Genomic DNA, 23,278 nt, shown 5'->3' with positions numbered 1-23,278 from the left:
CTCCTTCCCTTTAAGCATGAGTTCTGGGACAGACCGCCTTTACTAAAAGTAGTGAATTTAATGAAAGAGATAAAACAACTGGAATTGAGATCTTTAAAAAAGGGAAGCAGCAAACTACAAACTACATAGGAAAAAAATGGGAAATGTGGGAATAATATATGTAGAGCAGGAATGAGGTGGAAGAGGCAGAACTTGAATGAGCTATATAATACTTAACTGACAATGACCAGATGCTTTATAAGTGATGTATAAAGTTTACAACTATAGTTGCTTTAGTGGTGTCTGTGATGAAGACTGTTTGCAACTAAAGTGATATAATTTTGTATGTTTTTCATTTATATAAATGTAAGATTGCTTTGTCTAAAGACGCCAGGCAGCTATAACTATACTCTTTGGCAAATTATATCACAAGTAAAGCTGAAATACTCAAACTACAAAACAGAGATACAAAATATAGAAAATACCCAAAACGTAATCAAAGCACTAACGGCTAAAGAAAAAATTATTTCAAAATCCTATAAATTAATAAATGAGTTAAAACACAAATCTGTGCTACTTTACTCAAGCTTCTGGGAAAAAATAAATAATACCATCACAATAGCACAAAAACAAGAAGCCATCAACAATACCTTAAAACTTACACCTTTCAAAAGCTTAATATATACACAAATGATGATTAACAACAGCGTATACTATACCCCAGCTGTCCTCAAAAAATTTGGTTACAAAAAAGCTCATTGTGCCCTTTCTGCTCTAGTGAAGATGTGGATATTCTCCACATCTTCTGGAGCTGTAAGAAAATCTACGAGCGCCGGTGTTCCTTAAGAGTGCAACTTGAAAAAGTTGGATAAGTAAAAACCACCCTCTCCTGGGAAACAATGATTCTGCACAAAATCCCTAGTTCAATTAATGGAATGTGCAAGTATATCATAGTTAGAGTATGTGCCCTACTTAAATTTTATATATCTAAAAATTGGGTTAATAATAAAAATATGTCATGGAACAATTTTAAAGACATGTCAATTAAATATATCACCTCCCACAAACTAGCTACTAAAAGTATAAAAAGAAGAAAATACTTTCAAACATACTGGAACTCTCTTCTAGACACAATTTTGATGAGCATACGGAATATATAAAACTAAACAAAAATCAAGTGGCAATAAAAAAAAAAAAAAAAAAAAACACTACATTACTAAATACAAATTGTGTATCACTAGAACATAAAACATATTTCTAGGCTTCCAACATTGTAAATATTGTAAATATGTATCTAGTTTTTAAGTTTCTTTCATTCATTCTGGTTAGTAAAGGTACCCTACCCTACCCTATACAAACATTGCGCTCAACTTTGTATCATAACCTCATTCTTTTGTAACCTATTGATATGATGTAATCAAATCAGTTATTAGTCTTTAATTTCTAGCAAGTGTCTAAATGTTTCTCTATAAAAATTGTTTACCTTTATTCATTTATGTTTACATGCTGTTATGTCTGTTTTACTTTGTATTTTTGGAAAACAAAGCAATAAAAAGTAATTGGAAAAAAAAAGATTGCCTTTGTCATATGTGTAAATTTAATAAAGATGTTTGGAAATAATACTCTGTATGCAACCTGCATTTGTTCGTCATACTGTGAAAACATTGCACACCAATGAGAAAACTGAAGCTGCAAAAGTTCAATCTGGCAAAACCTTATAATGAACAAACCCTGTCCTGATATACATCTTTACAGTATAAAGTACTTCCCAAAATAGTGCTGTAAACTATATTGTAATCCCTTTCTTAGAACAGCTGGAGGTACAACATCATCGTTCCTAACACAGGACATCGAAACAGTATTAAATACAATAATTATTTTCTAAAGCAGTGTGTCACAGCTTTAGAAAATAATCAGATACATAAATGTAAAGACAATAATTACCCGGCTGTAAAACAATATGTATATTTGGGTCTACTACGGTTGATTGAAAACTCACTTGACTGAAAATGAAATTACTAGGACCACTTCACTGAAAGCTCCCTTCACTGAAAACTCATTTCTTTGAAACTCATTTTGTTGAAAGTTATAAATGGCCTTTTCCCCACTGTAGTGCAACCCTGGAGTTATTATATAAAGTAAGGGTGGTGTGGGGGTGTAGGGGGTGTAGCCCCCACCATATTATAAACATTTTAAACTATACAGAGTGATACAAGTGCAATAAATAACTGTTTCCAAAAGAGAATATATAACCAAAATGTGTGGGGGCTTCGCCCCCACCCCCCCAATATGTGGGGTCTTTGCCCCCACACCCCCCCTTACTTTATATACTAACTCCAGGGTCACACTACAGTGGGGAAAAGGCCATTTATAACTTTTAATGAAATAAGTTTCAGTCAAGTTAGTTTTCATTGAAGTGAGCTGTTAGTTAAGTGGTCCTAGTAATTTAATTTTCAATCAAGTGAGTTTTCAATCAACCGTAGTAGACCCATATATTTTACCTGAAAATAAACTAATCTCACCTGATGAAAATATGAAACACTATTTCCCACCTCTGGAGAAATGTAATCTTTGCAGTACTGTTAAAACCTGAAGTGATTGATTCACTTTACTATTGTAGAGCTCGTAATTTTTTAAATATGAAGTGTAAATTATTTAGGACAATTTACTTGTAGGCTGAAACCTTGTCTGACATGTACAGACTAATGTACTTTTATTCAACAAAGACAAAAGTGAAGGTAAAATTACAAAAGCAAAGTATGTAATGTTTATCTGTTAGCAGTTTTTTCTAACACCAATACAAGCAGTTCTACTCAGATACTAAAAAGGATTTTAGCACTTCTCTAAGCTTATCTCTCAACCATTTAAGCACATGATGTCTGGAAAAAATAATATGGCGGGGGGAACAAAACTCCCAAAATCAGGGACAAATTTTAAATATTGCTCTTACGAATTTATAAACTTGACCGAATATCGTTTTGCATTTGCATGCATTAAGAAGTCTGAACTCAAATGCATGTCATTACTTGGTGACTTAAGTCCTTGATGATTTGACATAAATCCACATATTTTATGAGGAATGCACCAAAAATAGTAGGCACAAATCTGTGCATTCTGTGAAATTCTGGACAATTGAAGGCATGCCTATAAAACTTGTGCTTCTTAGGGAAGCATTATCTTAGCTTTAAGTCACATTTATTTTTTAGATTTTTAGATTTTATAGAACTTATACAAAACTTGACCTGTGTATTTTAACCCACATTCTGACTCAAGGAGATGCTAAATAAGAATTTTTCTTCCTAGGCTGTAATCGCTTGAACAAGAAAGTCAAGGATCATGTACAAGGCTACAAAAGTTATATGCTAGTAAATAAGAAATAAAGCAGCCTAATAAGCAGATTGTATTTCATTATATGTAAGTAAGTTAAAATAATATTACCATTAGCAAAATGAGCATTGTAAGCATTTGTCATTTTAAATGGAATGCACATTAATTTAAACAAAGATAAGATTATTTACTTGAACTAATATAACTTGAGACTCGCAGTTTAGCTGTATGAATAAACTGCCTGTGTCAAGACACTGAGGTGTAAATGTCTAACTACTCATGGTCCAGGTAGTGGAGAAAACAGGGAGGGATTGGAGTGTGTAGCTATACACCCCACTGAGAAAAATGGCTATGTCACACCATATGCCTTATGAGTAAAGATTTGATAATGGTTTTCATTCATGCTGGAATTCAGGAGTTCAGCTTAGCAGACACTGAAACATGCATGCTGGCCAAAATGTATGTGTGTGGGGGGGTGAATGTTTAACATGTTGGAACCCCAGCTGTCACCACAGATGATGCCACACTAAAAGTATCTCAGCTTTCTTTCAAGACAAATGTAATGCAATGGTGCTACATCATATTTCCCCTACTCTGAAGCAGCACCAGGTACAGGGACACCTTGACTAGTGGACCGGAGGGAGTGGGGTCACAGCGTGTGCCTGATGACCACCAAGCCACTGAGACCCGAACACAAGATTTAAAATGACTGGATCAAGAAGAATAAACTGTCAGCAAACTGATTTATACCATGACATAGAAATGGCTAAAATACAGAACTAAATATGAAGTAATGCCGTGGAGGTAGAAAAAACCTGGTCGCATAAAGTCACAGGTGCAAACAAAAAAGTTTATTCCAAATTAAGATTTAGCACCTTGATGTCTAACCTGGACTTTTCAGAATATCAACTAACTTACATCACTTGTTCCTTTTATGTCATCATCAGCTGACACAGATCCAAAATACAAAACTAGTCAAGTGTCATTTATTGGCTGAGTGCTTAAGACTGCTACTAGGGTCTGTGGTTCAGTCCAGAGTTTTCATCACTGACGTTGTAGGGAGTGTATGTTCTCTATGTGTCTACATAAGTTTTCTGTGGGTCTTTATGATTCCTCCTACTTTTCCAAAACAAGCCAGTTAATTAAAAGTCTAAATTGTCCATGTATGTTATATTTACCTCACCATTTGTGGTAAAGGTCATGCCTGAATAGGATCTGAGCATCAGTTCATTTGTCCAGTAAGAAAGTAAATAAAAGAACTCCCTTTTGCAGATTTAACCATTGCTGCAGGTATGTGAACATAAGTATCCTTGAGCAAAATAATGGCTACCATAAAAATTAAAATCTTCCCAAAATTGCTATATGTTCTAGTTATAACATATTACTTGAACATCCTCCATCATATATTAAAAATGAATCAGTAGTACCTTGAAATTCATATCATATACACTGAAACTCAATCTGTAGTTACAACATGCCTTTTAAATCTGGAAAGATGTGTTCTGTCGATATCCAGCTTTCTGCTAAATCAGATATGCAAAACTTGTTCTTTACAGATTAGACCACAAGTATAATGCATATCTGACCTCAATTAAAATGAATATATCACAAAAGATTAGTGCTGAAATGGTGGCAAACTATACAGAGCTGGCAATGCTCAGATGCTCACCATCATTTCTAAGGTAAGAGGAGCATCCCAAAATGCACATGATGGTGGAAGCACAAACATTGTTGAAATTCCATGCACATGATATGGATACGGAAGTCTGCTCAGATGATACATGGAAGAATGCACATCAGATAGCCTTCTTCTAGGCACAGGCATTCTCCAGATCATGAGGTTGGCTCCATTCAAACTCTGTACTACATCCAAATCCCAATACAAGAATACACATTAAATGGTTAGTACAAACTCAGTCTGCATGCAAACATTGGGTCCCTATCAGTTTAGTGAAAAATCAGTTCAGCAAACAACATTTTCAGTGCACTTACATCTATCATGTCGTTCGATGAACTGTTCATACTGAGATCATGGTACAGTGAGGATTGGGAAATTTGCCCTTTCCCCACTGTAGTGCAATCTCGGAGTTGGTATATTTAATTAACGGGGGGGGGGGTGCAGCCCCCCAAATAAGCAGAATTCGATGACTGGCATTTCAGGTGAAATGCCGTTCATTTAAGTGTCACTTCAATGAAGTAGTATAGACCTGCAAACACTATGTACATTCCAGATGGAAGTTCTTAAAATCCATGTCCAAGAACCAAACTGAGGTTTTGCTGATTCTGTGAACTTACAAAACTGTAATACATATAAAGACACTTGAAGACCTCATCAGGAAAGTAATAAGTAGTTAGTGTCAATTACGTATTTTCTTAGAGCTATGAAATGTCATTAAAGACATTTGACAGCTGTTGCTACAGTACTACATACATTGACTATATGCAATCTATCATACCTTGAATGGAGCTTACGACTTTAATCAGGTCATTTTTTAAGTATACTCAATGCTTTGTGTGATAACAGAAACAAGTTTGTATTTTATGAAGTAGATTCAACTTAATTAGGTTCTAGATGTGGGGACCTGGGCACTTTGTTAGAATATGCAGATATGTGCTGCCAAATTTTATTGAATGCAAACAAACAACTAGGGTCAAATGAAGTCAAAAGTTCTTTTAAAATTCAGGTAACCCTAAGTAGTATAGCTTACTTCGGAGTTCTGTTGGTTTTGTATTACATGATATGACTGGTTAATTTGTGTTTATATTCACATACTTTACTTTTAATGTTATTGTTTGGTCTAATGAAGTCTCATGAGTAATTATGAGAAGAAAGTACTTAATTGGAGTTAATAAAACACTTTACAGTAGACCATACATTTAAGCTTTTTTTCATTAGATTGTTTTAGTTCTCCAAGCTTTTATAGACACTGGTCTTTGTTTCTTATTATTTCACTCTTTATTGGTCCATCCACAAATATGAAACATCCTGTCAGCTTGGATACACTGGATTGTTCAGACTGGTCACTGAGTTTGACACTGAGTGAGTTATGTAATGTATTAAATAAGCAATTATAGGTTCATAGGTTCCTCCCCTGGAAGGTCTGTTATTTCCGTGAAAATGCCCACTCTAGAGGACATTCTTTTGCTTAGATAATGGGATATCTGATAAATTGTTTTATACTTTTTAATGTAAAATAGTTCCTACACCTAGTGTATCAAACTTGCAGTAGCAGATGTAGTTCTTCTTGGAGGAAGTATTTTGCATCCAGAATATAAGTTACATAAGTACTTAATGTCTGTACACACACACACACACACACACACACACACACACACACACACACACACACACACACACACACACACACACACACGACAAACATCAGTGTACAGACAGACTCGCACACATTTCTAGAGAAACACACAGACACACACAAATACATACATGCAGATGAATAGACAGATGCACTCACATATATACAGCAATACACATACACACGCAAACACAGGCACACACATACATACATACACAGAAACACACTCACACACACAAACACAGACCTATACACACACACACACACACACACACACACACACACACACACACACACACACACACACACACACACACACACACACACACACACACACACACACATCTAGCAATTAGTCTGTTGCTGGCTTCTCATCCTCCAGGTCTGATAGTGTATATATATATATATATATATGTGTGTGTGTGTGTGTGTGTGTGTGTGTGTGTGTGTGTGTCTATGTGCCGAAGCCTGCTCATGCATAATTCCCAATTCTCATCTCATGTAGACTTCCAGAGAGGAATTTCAGTACTAATGATGTTCACAAAACTCTGTGCACCATCATGAGGACAGTATGAGAGTTACTGAACCATCTTCCTGCTTTTTATATAACTATGGTTCATATAAAGTTTTGTATTTACCTGTTTCATACTGCATAGCCCTTCAGAGTCTGCAATTAACTGCATAGCTCCCTTGCTGTTATTTATTTTGGTTTTACATACTCAGTATAGGTTTCATTTATACAGAATTTTATTCCCAAATATATACTTTGATCAAAAATTCTTAGTCCAACCCATATTATAAAGTTTTAGTGACCCGAATATTAAAAACATATGTTCAGCTTGTAATAAAGCAACTCCATATGATTGTTGTGACAAAGTAGGTTATAACTATTTGTTTAGGGAAACTAAATTAATGAGTGAAATTAATGAGACAATAGGTAAACAGAAACAAAAATTCCTTGCATGACAGTAAAATTGTTCATAGCTTACTGAACTGCATTGCATCATTTAACTGTTTGTCCTCTGTATTAGAGAAAAGACATACTGCTGTACGTCAAAGACAAGGTTACTGTTACCTGCTGACCCTTTCACAAATATATATATATATATTTTTTTTTAGCAAGAATGTGCGGATCCCCACTTCAAGGCCCCAGTGGAATTATTACATCTCCCAACTTTCCAGTTCAGTACGATAATAATGCACACTGTGTGTGGATCATCACTGCAACGAGTTCTTACAAAGTAAGTCTGAATAAATATGTTTAAAACAATGTATTCTTGTTACAAATTATGATGTTTTGTGTTTGATGACTAGTTTCTTTGATTTGAAATTAGTTTATGTGCATTGCAATGAAAAAACTCCAATATGTTATTAAAAAGCTGAGTAATTATTGCTTTTCTCTAAACATATTTCAGAAAAATCAAACAGATATTCTAGGCGATGGTTTTGCTTTGTTGTTAGCAAATTTGAGTTCTGCTGTTATTTAGACAAGTCTGTTAGTTATTTTAGTTTGTTTCTTTAAGATGACATTTTGCATTAGATGATAATTTAATTTCATTGGTTAAACAATTGCTTTTCAATTAAGAGTATGATCCTGGAATTTAATCTGAAGAAGTCGCTGTTAAGAAAGTGCTTATTAGAGTTGTGTTTAATAAAGTCATTTGTGCTTGGAATTGGTTGGCTTGTGTCCGAAGGCATTTTTGACATCCTTAGTCTTTTTGTGTTATTAAATGGTATGCGACCATGTGCTTGTCATGTGTTTAATTTCAATTTCTTGCCGGTTTGGAGTCTTGGATGATTATATACATTCTTGACCTGTAAGTTCAATAACATTCTTTACATTTATGTTTGAGCTTCAGTTTTTTTCTTCTTTGCAAACTTAAACATTTTCTAGAGCACTTAAAAACTAAATCACAGTCTTGTGTCTCTTTCTGACCTAAAAATACTTTGTAAGTGCACACATTTGCCTCTAATGTCTAATACACACACTTAGTGAGGAAATCTAGTTTTAAAATTACTTACATTGTTTACCCGAATAAAAGAAAAAAGTGAATTAGAGTCCTAATTCAATAAAATTGCCAGATAGCAGGTAAAAGTTATCATTATTTCAAAAAAGAGAGGCATATCAAAATTGCAGTGGGCCACTAGATTTACTGAAGTGCTTGCTGCAGCTATGTTTTTTTTTCTTAGCCTTTTTGTCTGACAACTATCAAGCCATTTCCATCTATTGTAATAGTCACTTATTCCCTACATGCAACTACTCATTGACCCCCCTACCCACAAACACACACATATACACATCATCCATAGTGGGGAAATGTCATTCTTAATGGGAAGTTAGGCTTGCATTCCCATACCTGGATTTAGCTGGTGAATAGGTGTCATCCGCGGAGTGGATTTTGCTTTTATGTTTTTTTAGTCTCGCTTCTGGCAGTGATGTATGCTTCTTTATGCATTATATTCCTTAATACGCATGCCCACTACTCAGGATCAGATTAAGGAGTGATAGATTCTCAGGTCCCATTTCATAAAGAGCCTCCCTAAGCTGGAAACGTTTAGGGGAAAATAACACGCCATTACAGCTTATCAGTTGTAGTGCTAAAAGTAAGCATTGCTGTGACTCATCTCCATATTAGTATGTTGCTGGATGCTGTAGTTATTATCCCCCAAGTCTTCACATAGCAAGCACCTACAACCTTATTTTTAGCCCATCTGAATTCTTCATTCCCAGACTATTCTTTTATTTGTTTGTTTATTTATTTATTTGTTTTGTTCTGATCCCAGATGTCAGGCACATAAGGAACATGAAGATATATGGTAGACGGCAGCGCAATATCCTTCACTGAATTGCTAAATTTGTTCAGTGCCTTTAACTAGTCTTTACTGTACTAGTCTTTACTGATAACTGCTTTACATGGGTATACAAGTACTGAGCTCACCAATGCATACTTCATCACTGGTGCACCATCACACTAGATAGTGACCTGCTACTGTTCCAACCGAATCAGTCTGCTTGTGCACCAGCAGACTAGATAGTGACCTGCTACTGTCCCAACTGAATCAGTCTGCTTGTGCACCAGCAGACTAGATAGTGACCTGCTACTGTTCCAACCGAATCAGTCTGCTTGTGCACCAGCAGACTAGATAGTGACCTGGTAGTGTTCCAACCGAATCAGTCTGCTTGTGCACCAGCAGACTAGATAGTGACCTGCTACTGTTCCAACCGAATCAGTCTGCTTGTGCACCAGCAGACTAGATAGTGACCTGGTAGTGTTCCAACCGAATCAGTCTGCTTGTGCACCAGCAGACTAGATAGTGACCTGCTACTGTTCCAACCGAATCAGTCTGCTTGTGCACCAGCAGACTAGATAGTGACCTGGTAGTGTTCCAACCGAATCAGTCTGCTTGTGCACCAGCAGACTAGATAGTGACCTGGTAGTGTTCCAACCGAATCAGTCTGCTTGTGCACCAGCAGACTAGATAGTGACCTGGTAGTGTTCCAAGTGAATCAGTCTGCTTTATTCTCAGTCTGTATCCCATACACCTTCTAAGGGTTGGGGATGGAGAACTGATGGAGGAAATTTGATTATGCTCTTTCACAATCGAGATGTTTTCTACCTATTCCTTATTAATCAAAACTAAACAATTAAAAATAGAGCCATGTGCTGAAACTTGAAGGAGTTTTAGGGCACGCTTATATTTCATTCAGTGTAATATTATACAAATGCAGTGGGTAGGAAGGAGAGGATGGCTGAGCCTTGCAGTTCTGCATGTATATTGCAAATATAGGTAAAGTTGCTGGTTGGTATTTTCCCTGTCTCGCTCTTCCCCGTCTCTTTTTACATCCATATACGCATAATAATTTGCCAGTTTCCCCTAAAATGGGGCAATAACAATGAACTTGAAATGCCTAATCTTGTCTCTTGCATATGTTCACAAATCTAGAGGGAAAAAACAAACCGATGCATTCAGAGGAATGGCAGGTTGCATTCCATTGTTGATCTGCTGGCAAGAACCTCAAATTAAGGGGAAGGTGGCTTACAGAAGTACCCCTGCAGCCATAGTAGGAAAGATAAGACATGAAAGGAAAACCGGAGGCAACTATTTAAAACTAGATGTAGTGCTGATAAGGAAGCAGGGTGTGACTAACTTCTTACTCAAAAACACAAACACACACATACACACACATATATATATATTAGCATTCCTGTTACAGAATTATTTCACTAACCTCAAGCATTATGGGCAAAAATCTCAGGATTACTCCATATTCTTTTTTCTCCATGTTTTTTTTACATGTTTTGGAGTTATCACGCTCATGTTATTTTGCAGTTATTTTCAGATGGTGGAATTAATTATTTGTCTTACTTACCGTTTATTATGTTATAGAAACAATTGCTAACAAAAGTTTTCATCTGCACTTTTTAACTCTAACAGGCATTATTAAAAATCACTTTGGTTCCCACTTTCCCTCTTTGTGTTAGAATAGCGGTGCCATTTTCTAGGAGTTATACAGATATCCACTTTAAAGTCTCAACTATTTAAAGAACACATATTCATGCTAGTATCACAGACTGGGAATTGTTGTGTGAGGGCAGGACGTCTAATATTAATCGTTCATTTTATATGACCATGTAGACAACTGTGGACCCAACTTGTTGCAGCTTCCTTTAACTTTAAATCACTGAGTTTATAAATGATTTCTTAAGGTCATAATGCTGAGCATTTTAGACAGATCATGGTAAAATGCATGGATAGATAAACCTTCATCCCATGATGTTAGCTGCCCTTCATCCAGGGCATTAGTCATGCTGTCAAAGAATTTCTGAGATAAAGCATGCAATATCTGTCTTTGAAAAAACTGTACTGAGTTACATCACGACGAAAGAAGTTTCAGATATTTGCCTGAATATGTTTTCTGATCGTCTACATCATTCTGTTTGTTGACTATGCTGGTGTTGCTGACTGGTCTGTAATTATGGGGCTGTGTGGGGTCTTTCTTGTGAACTGCTACTAAAACTTTTACTCCGAGATATTTTTTGACTCCTTGCCATTGTTAAAACAGTTGTGCCAATGTCCCACATCCACTGAAGGGTTCACTGGACTAGTTCATTTCCCCCATGAACTAATAATACTTTCTTCTGCTGGGACCAACATGGACCCTAATGACATACTGGAGGGATGCACTGTCACCATCAAGCCAGGGGGTGTCCTGTTATGCCATACCTGAGTCTCCCATCCCTGGTGAAAGTGATAATGTCCATGAGATTGGGTCTACAATGGGGGCGGTTGTGCATATTGCACAGCCTCTGCAGCATCTTAGCTATGTCCACCCACCACCTCAATTTTTCCACAGTTTTTCAAATTATTTTCACCATTTCTTGATATTTTAATAAAATTACAGACATTGTTTAGATTTTCAAGCAAATGTAATGATGGAAGGATAGCAAAGCTTTAACAGGATATTGAAGTTTTTGGTAAAGAAAGCCACAGAAAATCAGTTTTTAAGTAATTTGGTATCCTGATTCTTGGCTCTTTGCTGGGTTCTTGGTCACATCAAGGCAATGCCAATGACAATAAGATTTAAACAACAGACATGAGAAGACGAGAAGATGTGCTCATACTTTGAGTATGAACTTCTTCTTCTTTCAGCTTTTCCCGGTTAGGGGTCGCCACAGCGGAACTCCGGTCCGCTAATGATTGGCAGTAGATTTTTACGGTGCTGAGATGCCAGCTCGACACCCAACCTTCAACGAAGGCATGCCCTACGCATGTCTTTCAAACGCCACTCGACCGTGGGGATGTTTGTGTATATTGAAAAGACTTGAAACTGTCTCAAAATGTTCCACAGCACTGAGGTGTCCTTTTCTATTTTTATCATCGGGTACAAAATGAATCTCTGAAAATAAAGCCAACTTTTCTTGATTACCTTACCAATTATATACTTGCATTTCTGAGACCCTTACTTTCTTTGGCAATGCTTCTAAATATAAAATAAGTAAAGGGGAAAGAGGACACCCCTTCCTGGTTTCTCAATTAAAGCACAGCTTATTTGACAGGAGCCCTCCCACTTTATTTCTTACCTCCAATCCTTCATGCATCATTCTTATTCACGTTATTATTGTATCATACTTTGAGCATGAACTAATGTGACCAAAAAACTTTATATGTCTGGGATTGAATGTGTTTTACTATAAATATATGCACTTTAAGTAGTTTAGGGGCTCAAAATGTTCAATATCTTCAAAGTCATTTAAGACAATGATTCCTTGCATGTTTATGTGTTCCAAATACACACATCAACCACATTTATTAGTAAGCATTTTCAATAAGTTTCCATGCCCTTATTAGTGCTTTTCCCTGAATTGTTTTTGTTCTGCGCAGTATGTTGTTTGCATTTAATTGAGTTTGAAATCTTGGTACATCAGATAACTAACTTATTTGTACATTCTTGTTTAGCAACGCAGGCCTTGATAATTATTCAGTTTCCATTATGATCTCCGAAGATTGAGTACTCAAACAAATGCCTAATACATTTCTGTAGCACAGATTTACACTAAAGTTTTGGGCTTTGAAGACAGAATATCTAAAGTTTAGTCTGTACTGTATTTATGAAAATCAGCAACACATCTGTCTAGCAGCCAAAGTGGTTAGAAACATCTATAGCACATGTAAAGAATCTTTGTGGGTAGTCAGACTGGGTACTAAAACCCTCAATTTTTCCACAGTATTCAAATTATTTTCCACATTTCTTGATGTTTTGCAACTTTCTAGTAAACCTGGATACCATTTCCTTTTCCTGAGAGAGAAGTGTGCATGGTATTCGTTATTTGTTTGTTTATTAATTTATTTATTTATATTTGTTACTGGATCAATGGGCTGGTTTACTTGTCTCATTGCACTAATAATAGCTGTAACTTAACAAAAACTTCAAATTCATAGGCACATTCTGTAACTAGTAGGATAATAATTCCAACAATTATATTCAGAGACCACAAGTTATGGTAATATGCCATTATAGTTTCTATCTTAAAAGATATACAAATGTTTCAACATAAAAGTCAATATCTAGATCCACTTGTCTAGTGACCCAGTGCATAATAATGGGTTTCCAAGGATACTGTGTGTTTTTGAAGTAACATTAAATAAATGTTTTGTTATGAAGTCTTTTAAACTTATATTAAATGAGTATTGCAAAATAATAGCATTCCTCACTATTACATTCAGAAAAGCATGCATTTTTACAAGAAAAAATGAGAACATTTTAGTCTGTTACAGAATTCCTTATAGCAATTTCTTTGCAATCATTGATTGTATTCAGGACTGAAGTGCATTCTCTGTTAATTATGCAACTTCATTGTTTGTTGATACATTTTAGAGAGATGGGTTATTGCTAATAGTAACTGAAATGCCAGATTGTTTCAGTACTTTATTATCAATAGTTGTTTTGTTTTACACTTACACCATGATCTGTTTGCTTAAAAATACCATCTGCTTTTATAGTAAAGCGGATGGAATTTGAATGAATTTTGAACACTTAACTAGATTTTTCTTGTACTGTGACATATATATTTCAAATATTCTGCAGTTTGTTACAATATTCAGACAAGAATTTCAAACATACAAGTCATTCCAATTTCTAGGTTTATTTATAGGTTTAACAGAATACTGTCAAATCACTGGTGTGGCAGAAATATCTCTGAGAAATATTTTATATGTTCTGGAAACAGCTTGGTGCCATGTTAGTTGATTGCAGTGTATTTACATTTCAGCAATTGTGGCACTAAGGTAGAAAAAACATGCGTATGCTAATTTGTTGTCTGTTGTATTTTTCACTATATGTCTCTCTCTTTGTCTGTCTGTCTCTCTCTGTCAGTCTGTCTCTTCCCTCTCCCCATTGTTCTTCATCTATTCTGTTTGCTTTCCTTTTTGTGCTCCTTACTATCAGGACATATTGAATTTACTGGCTGACCTCTTGAATATTTGCATTCTTCTGTGCATATGATGACTGTGCCTTGTCCTGTAACCTATACCCACCCCTCAACTGACTTATATACATGCTCCATATTGAAATGGTGTTTTCAGTTTGTTTGTTTGCACTTCATTGCTTTGTCCCTAATTTTACCTCTGATTTCATTTATGTGTTTATTTTTGTACTGAGTATACTCAGTTCTTTTCAGACATTGTAATTAATTCTGACTCCATTGACTGTATTGTTTTTGTAAACAGGTATGAACTAGGCATGCCGTCTTTCATATTATATCTAAGCAGTTGAAAACCTTTCTTAAGCCCTTCTGTGTAACTGATTGCATGGAACTTAGGACTCTTTCCCAAAGTGTAAGTAATAGAACTGTCCTTGAAGTACTGCAGTTCTTCTGATAATCTTTCATACTACCTCTCCTACTCTCAGTAAGCCCTTATCCTTCTCTGTATTAAAAATCTACCTCTCTATTAACTGGTCCTGCAACTGTGAGTTATGTGGGCCCTGTATTTTACTTTGCAGACCTTTTTAGTTACTTTTTTCCTGTCTTTCTTCAGTCCTACAACATTTTCCTTCCCTGTTCTTATATTATATCCGGGTGGCTACAGTGTTGTCGCCTCACAGCAGGAAGTTCTCCGGTTCGATCCTCGGCTGGTGTGCCTTCTGTGTGGAGACTGCATGTCCTCCCTGTGGTCATGTGGGTTTCCTCTGGGTGCTCCAGTTTCCTCCCACATTCCAAAGACATGCTGTAGGTGGATTGGACACTCTAAATTGGCCCTAGGTTTGTGTGTGTGCCTTCAGTAGAAGGTTGGGCGCCAGACTGGCAACTCAACACCAGAAAACTCTACTGCCAATCTTGAGCGGACAGGTGATCTGCTGTGGTGACCCCTAACTGGGAAAAAGCTGAAAGAAGAAGTCCTTATATCATATCCCTTTAGCCTCTTCTCTGGTACGTTTCTTTTGCCTCCCCTACAGTTACTTTTGTGTGCTTTTATCTTTTTAGTTTACTCCTTTGTTTCTGCATTCCTTCTTTATACTCTCACGCCATCATGTGGCCTACGTTGGCATTAAATGATTGGATAATGAGCTACGTTGCATTTTACATGACAGCGGATATGATATGTAGCCACAGGTGGGCTAGTCATGATTGCCTTTTATACCTGCAAATACTTCCTTCTCATATTTGAAAACATTTGTTTTAAACTGGATCTGTATTTGTGCCATGGCATTAATTTTAACTGTACTGCCTTATTCTGAAAGTCTATAATTTCTGAGTATATTGTTTGTTAGATGTGTATTATTTTCCTTCATTAAAAAATTTGCTCTATCTGTACTGTAGTAAAAATCTATAAATATCCATTTGTTTATATTTATACAATTAGTGCATATTTAATGTGCTATTTATTAATATATAATTAAATTGTTATCATGCGGGTTCTGTAGAAAATGAGTTCAGCCTAGATAGATTCCTTCCATTAAGAAATACAGATAAACAACTTTAATAAAATGAAAATGGAGAACTACCAGAAAAATACAAGTGCGTTTTGTACTTGCTATAAATGTAGATATCCAAGAGAGAGAGAAATATCACAGCAATTAATAGCGTGCCATCTCATATTATGTGTGACAAACAGGCGGTGTGAATTTTAATTCTTGTACCACTGTCATCCAAAAATTACAAGCTGGAGCCAGAAATATAACAGATTGAATGTCAACACTAATACCAGTGGTCTTGAGGGTGTACAGAATATTTATACTGCTCCCTTAAGTATTAAACAAACCATACCACACCAAAATGATCTTTATCCAGAACAGCTACAGTTCATCTTTGCAATAAATGGCAAATCAGGATTACAAGCAAATCAGACCATGCTTAGTGCAGTCTGGTGTAATTTTATCAGCAGTAATAAACACATTACCAAAATTATTTTAATCACACACACACACACACACACACACACACACACACACACACACACACACACACACACACACACACACAGTATTTTCCAGAATGTTGGTGATAAACAACTTTCTATAACCAAAATTTACCTTCAAAGCTTATAAGTATGCACTGCTATAAATTAGTCACAACTAATAAGTCAATATTCTTTATATAATACCCTTTAAATAAATTAACCTTTAAATATTTAAATAGTACCAATTAGCTGAGTTACTCTTCAAAGGATGGACAGCACACATTTAAAAATTCAATATTAAAATCCAAGAAACACTTGGCTAATAAATGAACTCTTAGCTGCAAGCATTTAAATTTGAATAATAACATTATTTATTTAAAATAATTCAAGGAAGGCATGCTCCTTGCAAACAATATTCAAACAGTATATAACACACACACAAAGAATTAAAAAAATATGCATTTAAGCAGACAGATAATGTTCAGAAAATCCTATCAATGAACTAGTCACTATCTGCTTTAGATAGAGAGATAAACAGTACCCTATTGTCTGATGTCAGAATCAAAACATTTTTATAGTCATTATAAGCAATTGAACAAACATTGAACTTCTGTCCCAAGTCCATGTTGCAGTAGCAAATCTAGTAATGTAATTACAGTAACTCTTTTTCCACCTGTGTTAAGTCACAATAGTTTTCTATGACTTTGATTGTGCAATGCTTCCATTGTGATTCAGATTTTTGGAAGACAATTTCCTGTTTCAGCTGTTGCATTCCCAAGGGAATGGTAATATTTAGCAAGCCAGAGACTGGGTGAGGTAATAACATTTGAACTAGCACAGAAACATTAACCCTAAAGCATTGCACACAACTGTGATGTAAGCATTAGTTTCCTTTTTAAATTTTAATACATTTTTACAATGGTAAATATAAATAATTACCATTTTACACATCTTCCACATATTACAATTTATAGAAAAGACAAGTAGAATACACCTTCCTTTCATTTTGTCCTTTGAGCTAATATTTATTTATGTAGACTCATTCATCTAAAAATACATCTATTTATTAAATATATCTATATAACAATAAAATAAAAAAATAATGGCCACTTTTATCAACCCCCCCCCAACACTGCAATAAATTATAAGAATGCTAAAATGTCACTCATTCATGACTAATGTCATATTTTATGTTATTATTTATTTTATTTTACATTTGTTAACCGGAAGAGTCCAACTGGATACAGGTCCATTTTCAGTGGAGGCCCGGGGAGAAAAGCTTCAATTACATTAATTTTTAGCATTAAAAGCCATTGTTTGTGACATCCATTGCATGCAGACTAACACTGTGAAACTAAGTGACACATATTGTATACACTCTGAGTAATTATGAGAGCAACAGGTAAGACAGTGGAAACACCTTCATAATTATGAGGACTGACACATATAATTCATTAGAGTAGCTACTAGACAAGAAGGATGAGTAGTTAGCAATGCTATTGTAACATGTGGGAAAATATTTCCTATCCTGTAGCAATATAAGGACTGTGGGTAGACTGAGTAAGTAACATATTTTAGCGTGGTGCAGAGAGATTAGCTAAATGTATAGGAAGTGAAATGAGGAAAGCTCTAATAAAAGTTGCTTAAGTTACAATATCTACATTGGTGTACCCTGCATTGTACAAAATTTTAACAACTATGTAAACATACTATAAAGTAAATAAATAATGCTTAAAAAATCTATAACATGTCAAAAACTGCACAATTTATCATATTTGTACTAGGAATTGATCACCTATGATAATGAATGGATAGTTCTAACACATAAAGGTTTCAAGATATCCAATTAAAGCCACATAGATGTTACTGAAGCCCATTTTCAGTTGTTTAAAAATGTTTTAAATTTATTCAGACTAAAAGATTAGATTCAACTGAATTTTTTAGTTAAACTCAATCTATTCAGCAGAAATGTAAGTTTAGCAGTGATTTTCAAAGATGATAACTACATTAGAGTGCACTATTCATATAATTTATTACAGTGACAAAGAGTCAATAAAGTGCCCATTATTTATTGAATTGTTATGTATGTTTTTTCAACATGTGTACTGTTTAGATATATTTTTACACGGATGAGTTTTATAAATGTGTGGTTGTATTGAGTTAAGCCATGAGACTTTAAACTGCTGGTAACAGCTGATTTATCACTTGTCATTACTCCTATGTATTAAGGAAGTGATATCAAATAGGATTAGTTATGATGAAGTTCCTGCTAATTTTGGGGCAAAATCACTAAACTATCTTGTTTAATGAGTTACATTTTATGGTACAGTTTCTCTTGACTGTTCTCAGTCTTTGTTTCTGTTTTAATAAAGAGAATGGTTGGCATATTTTGAACGTTTGATGTTTTGTTTATTAACATGACAAACATCATTATAGCATATCTGGGGCATTGTGTGTGTTAATAACAGGTCACAAACATGGTTTAGTGCTGCATGTGGCCAATACATAGAAACAGACTTTATGTGACTGGTACTGTTTGGTTTTAAGGTTTTGTGCCATTTCTAGAATTTTTATATACACACTTAATCACTGCATACGATCCAAATGTTGTATTATAGTGCAATAAAAATGTGAAAATAAGTGACCTGGTTGCTACCATATTATCAGGATACCATGTCATTTTAAAAACCTTTCACATTTATTTTATCACCTCTAGCTCTCCAGTGCTGCTTAATATAGCAATTAAATGATTGCCAACTCATAGCAAAAATGCTCAAGAATTAAAATTATTGTTATTTATTTATTTTATTTTACATTTGTTGACTGGGCTAGTCTAGCTGGATACATGTCCATTTTCAGTAGAGGCCCGGGGAGAAAAGCTCCAAGAAATCATACAAAGTTAATATGGAAGTTATGACAGATATTATAAAGACAGCAATTGTTACATAAAAACATTTTTTTTCCCACACAAGAAGTACAAATTATAATACTCAAAGTAATTTTGTTAGAAGGTGCAATTTACATATAAACATAATTTTTATATGCAATGATATAGTATATTGAAACATAAAGGGAGAAAAATAGAGGATGTAGGGTGAGTATTTGTGAATAGGAACAGAGTTAGTCAGGGTTAGTACAAGAGCATAGCCAGTGTTTATTGAGATATAGTTTTAGATTCCTTTTAAAAAGTATTAGTATGACCTTCTCTAAATAAACATTTCATTGCAAGTTTCTATGCAGTTTTGGAGAAGATGATATCTGAAATATTTAATATGTTTAAGTTTTGCATAACAGTTGCAGGGATAAGTTGCAATTTAGAAGCTAGGCAGAGGCATTTGGTGTTGTCAGATGCTTGGCTCTTTTGGTTCTTCAGTGACTCAGAGATTGGTTCTGAATGGAACTCTGTGACTAATGAATTACTCAATTTTATGTGTGCTTCAGTTATGTAAGACCAGACCATGATCACCCAGAAAGTACTTTGGTAATCACTACTGTTCAAAACATTTAAATAGCAATTATCCTAATGGTGAAGACTAGCATCTGTTCTTTTTCATAGGAGTGTAATGTCCCCCCTCCATTGGAGGAGGAGGAAGACAGCATAATTCATGTTTACCAACTCCACAAACAGACAACAGTGAGTGAAAATAGCATACGATAGTCTCAAGAAAACATTCTGTTATAACTAACATTTTTCCTGTGGACTGATCAAGGACAGCCAGAGAGTCATATCATGTAACACTACAGATCAGTGGCCATCAGCTTTTATGTGCTTTCCCTGGATGGAAATAGAAATCATTAGATTTATATGTCCACATGTTTGATTGTCAAACTTACAAAATACTGGCCATCAAAAGGCTTGATTGTAAAAACACCATAACACAGCAATGAATCTTAGTCATCTATAAGAAAAAGAGTATAATAACAGTTCCCAAAGCCTTTTTGTCCAGTTTACATTTTTCAACCTTATGATTTTTCTTGAAAGGAATTATTGTACATTTTCATATTATTTCATGTGAATTTAACAATGGCTGACACCTGGTCTCTGAGTCAGATAATAATCAAGGATTAACCCACAATACCAGAATTGTTCTAAATTATCCAAATGGGTCTCACCATAATTATTAATTTTTGGCAATGCAAAACCATGAAGGTCACACATGAGAACAAGTCCTCAAATTTGTCTATGTTGAGCATCAAATGATTATGCCTTATCCATGACTGGATTATATCCAAATTATGTTGTAATGAATTGAGGATCATCAGTCATGCCTGAGAGAAAAGGAGGCATAAATGTCATGCACTTAGGAAAGATGCCGTAGTCGCCTTCTTCAAACTGATTCTTCCAGTTTAACATAAGCACCATGAATAACCATGAATGGAATTATTCCAATTTAACATAGGCACCATAATAATAATAGATGTTCCAAGGTGAGGCCTTTAGAAACCTACAGTTTAGAGGATAGCTAGATTAAGAATTTATTTGAAAAACTATTTTATGTGTGCAACTTGATAGGATGGATGCAAAATAGCCAATAACTATTGAAGGAAGGAAGGACCCAGAAGAACAGAGGTACTGTCAACAACCATCAGAAGCTGCTTTAACATTAAGATGTATGAATTTTGAATATTTCTGTTGATCATCAGGATCTATCCCCCTAAAATTGTCATTTTCATTGCTTGTAAGGTCTGTTTAATGCTCTATTGTAACCTGAAATCAGACCAAAAGGAATCCAGCAGATCACTCATTCACTTATTCTGTCTCTGCTTTATACAGCTCAGATTTGCCGTGGACATACCTCTCAACCTATTAGAGACAAGAAATCTGGACAAAGGTATAAATAATGAGGGGACAAAGGCCCAAAAGTAGGGACACTTTAAATATTGCTCTTACAAACTTAGAAAGTTGCGTTCTATGTACTTGTACTATCCAAACAGCGAGGTCCAGAATGCTACCACTCGCCAATGACCCACAAATAAAAGATGTATTCTACAAAACCACTGGCAGCAAAAACAGATAAATAGGCCATAAAATCTGTTTTATTCCATAAAGTTAACCGCTTTCACTCACTAAACCGTGAGCTTCCTCAGGACATTCAAATTGTAATTCCCATTAGTTTAAATACATCTATTTGGCGCCAAAATCACGTTCAGATTCTTAAGGCTGTATACTACTATTAAATACCTGACATTTCAAATAAACCTATCATTTCTAAAAAGCTACTTTAACAACATAAGAAAGCTATACCTATAAAAAATAATGTTAAAATGTTTACAACAATTAATACTGTTAATATATAATAAAATTGTTTACAACTTTCATCAATTCATAATCTCTAGTAATGATTTAACTGATATATAATCATTTAATCCTGGTGGTGTCGTGGCATCCGTCAGTATCTGCCAACATGTCTCTTTGTATGCCAGCATACTCTTAATGTTTCCACCCTTGGATTACTTGCTACAACTTCCAATATAGCAAACTTGAAATGATGATTGTCTCCTTTGCTAATAATATGTTTAGCCAAAGCATTTTTGTGGTCTTTCGTCCTTATACTGTATAGATGAGAATAAATTCTTTTCCTGAAGTTTTGCTCTGTTTTACCTATATAGAAAGAAGGACAGACCATGCATTTGGCTAAATAAACTAACATTTTTGTACTACAACTACCCGTTTAAAAAATAATTTCGTCCTATTATAATTTTTAAAACAATCTCTGTTTCTTCATTAATCAGACTGCATTGGTGGCATGTGCCACATTTATTTGTATGTGTAGAATTTACTGTCTTCCTTCTTTTATAACCTGTCTCTAACATCCTTTTCAAATTTTGACCCATCTTATAAACAAAGGTCGGTTTGGGACCTACTAACTCTGACATTTCATCATTAGTTAATAATATATGCCAATATTTACTCATAATATCTTTAATCTGATTGCTGAACGGCCCATATTCTATAATACAAGCTCTACTAAATGGCATGATGTTAGTACTGCTGTTCTTATCATTATCACTATCTGGAACAATGTTGTATTTCATTCCTAGTAATGACACATATTTCTTTCCCCATTGATCTATCACATATGAGCTCACTTTCTTCATCATGTCTTTGTTATATCCTCTTTCACTAAATAATGAAGGTATGTATTGCACTTCGTCTAACATATCAGGGTAACTTGAGGTCATCCTGACTGCCCTGATACATTGTCCCTTATAGATGTTTCTCTTGGACTTCATTGGATGATTACTGTCATAATCAATGTACGAATTGGTAAAGGTCCCTTTTCTGTGTATATTTGACTTGAAAATATTGTCCTTTCTTGTGACCAAAGTATCCAAATAAGCCACCCCTCTTTTACTACTCGTTGAAGTGAACTTCAAAAAGTCACTACTTTGGTTCAAATATTCCAAAAAGTTATTAAAAGTACACTGATCACCCTCCCATATAATATATATGTCGTCAGAAATCGTGAATAGTATTTAATATTACCAAAAAATTCACTGTTAAATATGGTATTCTCCTCCCAGTCCAACATTACCATATTAGCATATATGGGGGCACATGCTGCCCCCATAGCTACGCCCTTGGTTTGTTTGAACATCTCACCTTCGTAATATATAAAGTTGTTGTCCAATACTATGGACATAAGTTCAATAATCAACTTTATTTTGTCCCATTCCAAATTACTATGTTTATAAATACTGTCAGTAAATGCCTCCATCCCCTGATTCTTGGGGATACACATAAATAGATCTATTAC

At 35.0% G+C, this 23,278-nt stretch overlaps 1 protein-coding gene across 1 annotated transcript in view; it reads left to right on the top strand.

Moving 5' to 3' along the window:
• Nucleotides 1–23,278, top strand: part of LOC122792225 (CUB and sushi domain-containing protein 1-like) — a 3,080,606-nt gene that overhangs the window by 214,727 nt on the left and 2,842,601 nt on the right. Inside the window, exon 5 of the mRNA XM_044059969.1 lies at nt 7,740–7,861. Within this exon, the coding sequence (XP_043915904.1) occupies nt 7,740–7,861 (122 nt within the window). The remainder of the gene's footprint in view (nt 1–7,739; nt 7,862–23,278) is intronic.

The sequence above is a fragment of the Protopterus annectens genome, chromosome 1.part2 (genome assembly GCF_019279795.1).
Source record: "Protopterus annectens isolate FY-2018-M chromosome 1.part2, PAN1.0, whole genome shotgun sequence".
Taxonomy (NCBI): domain Eukaryota; kingdom Metazoa; phylum Chordata; order Ceratodontiformes; family Protopteridae; genus Protopterus; species Protopterus annectens.
The sequence above is the reverse complement of the archived record's forward strand: the minus strand, read 5'-3'. Positions and strand labels throughout refer to the sequence as shown.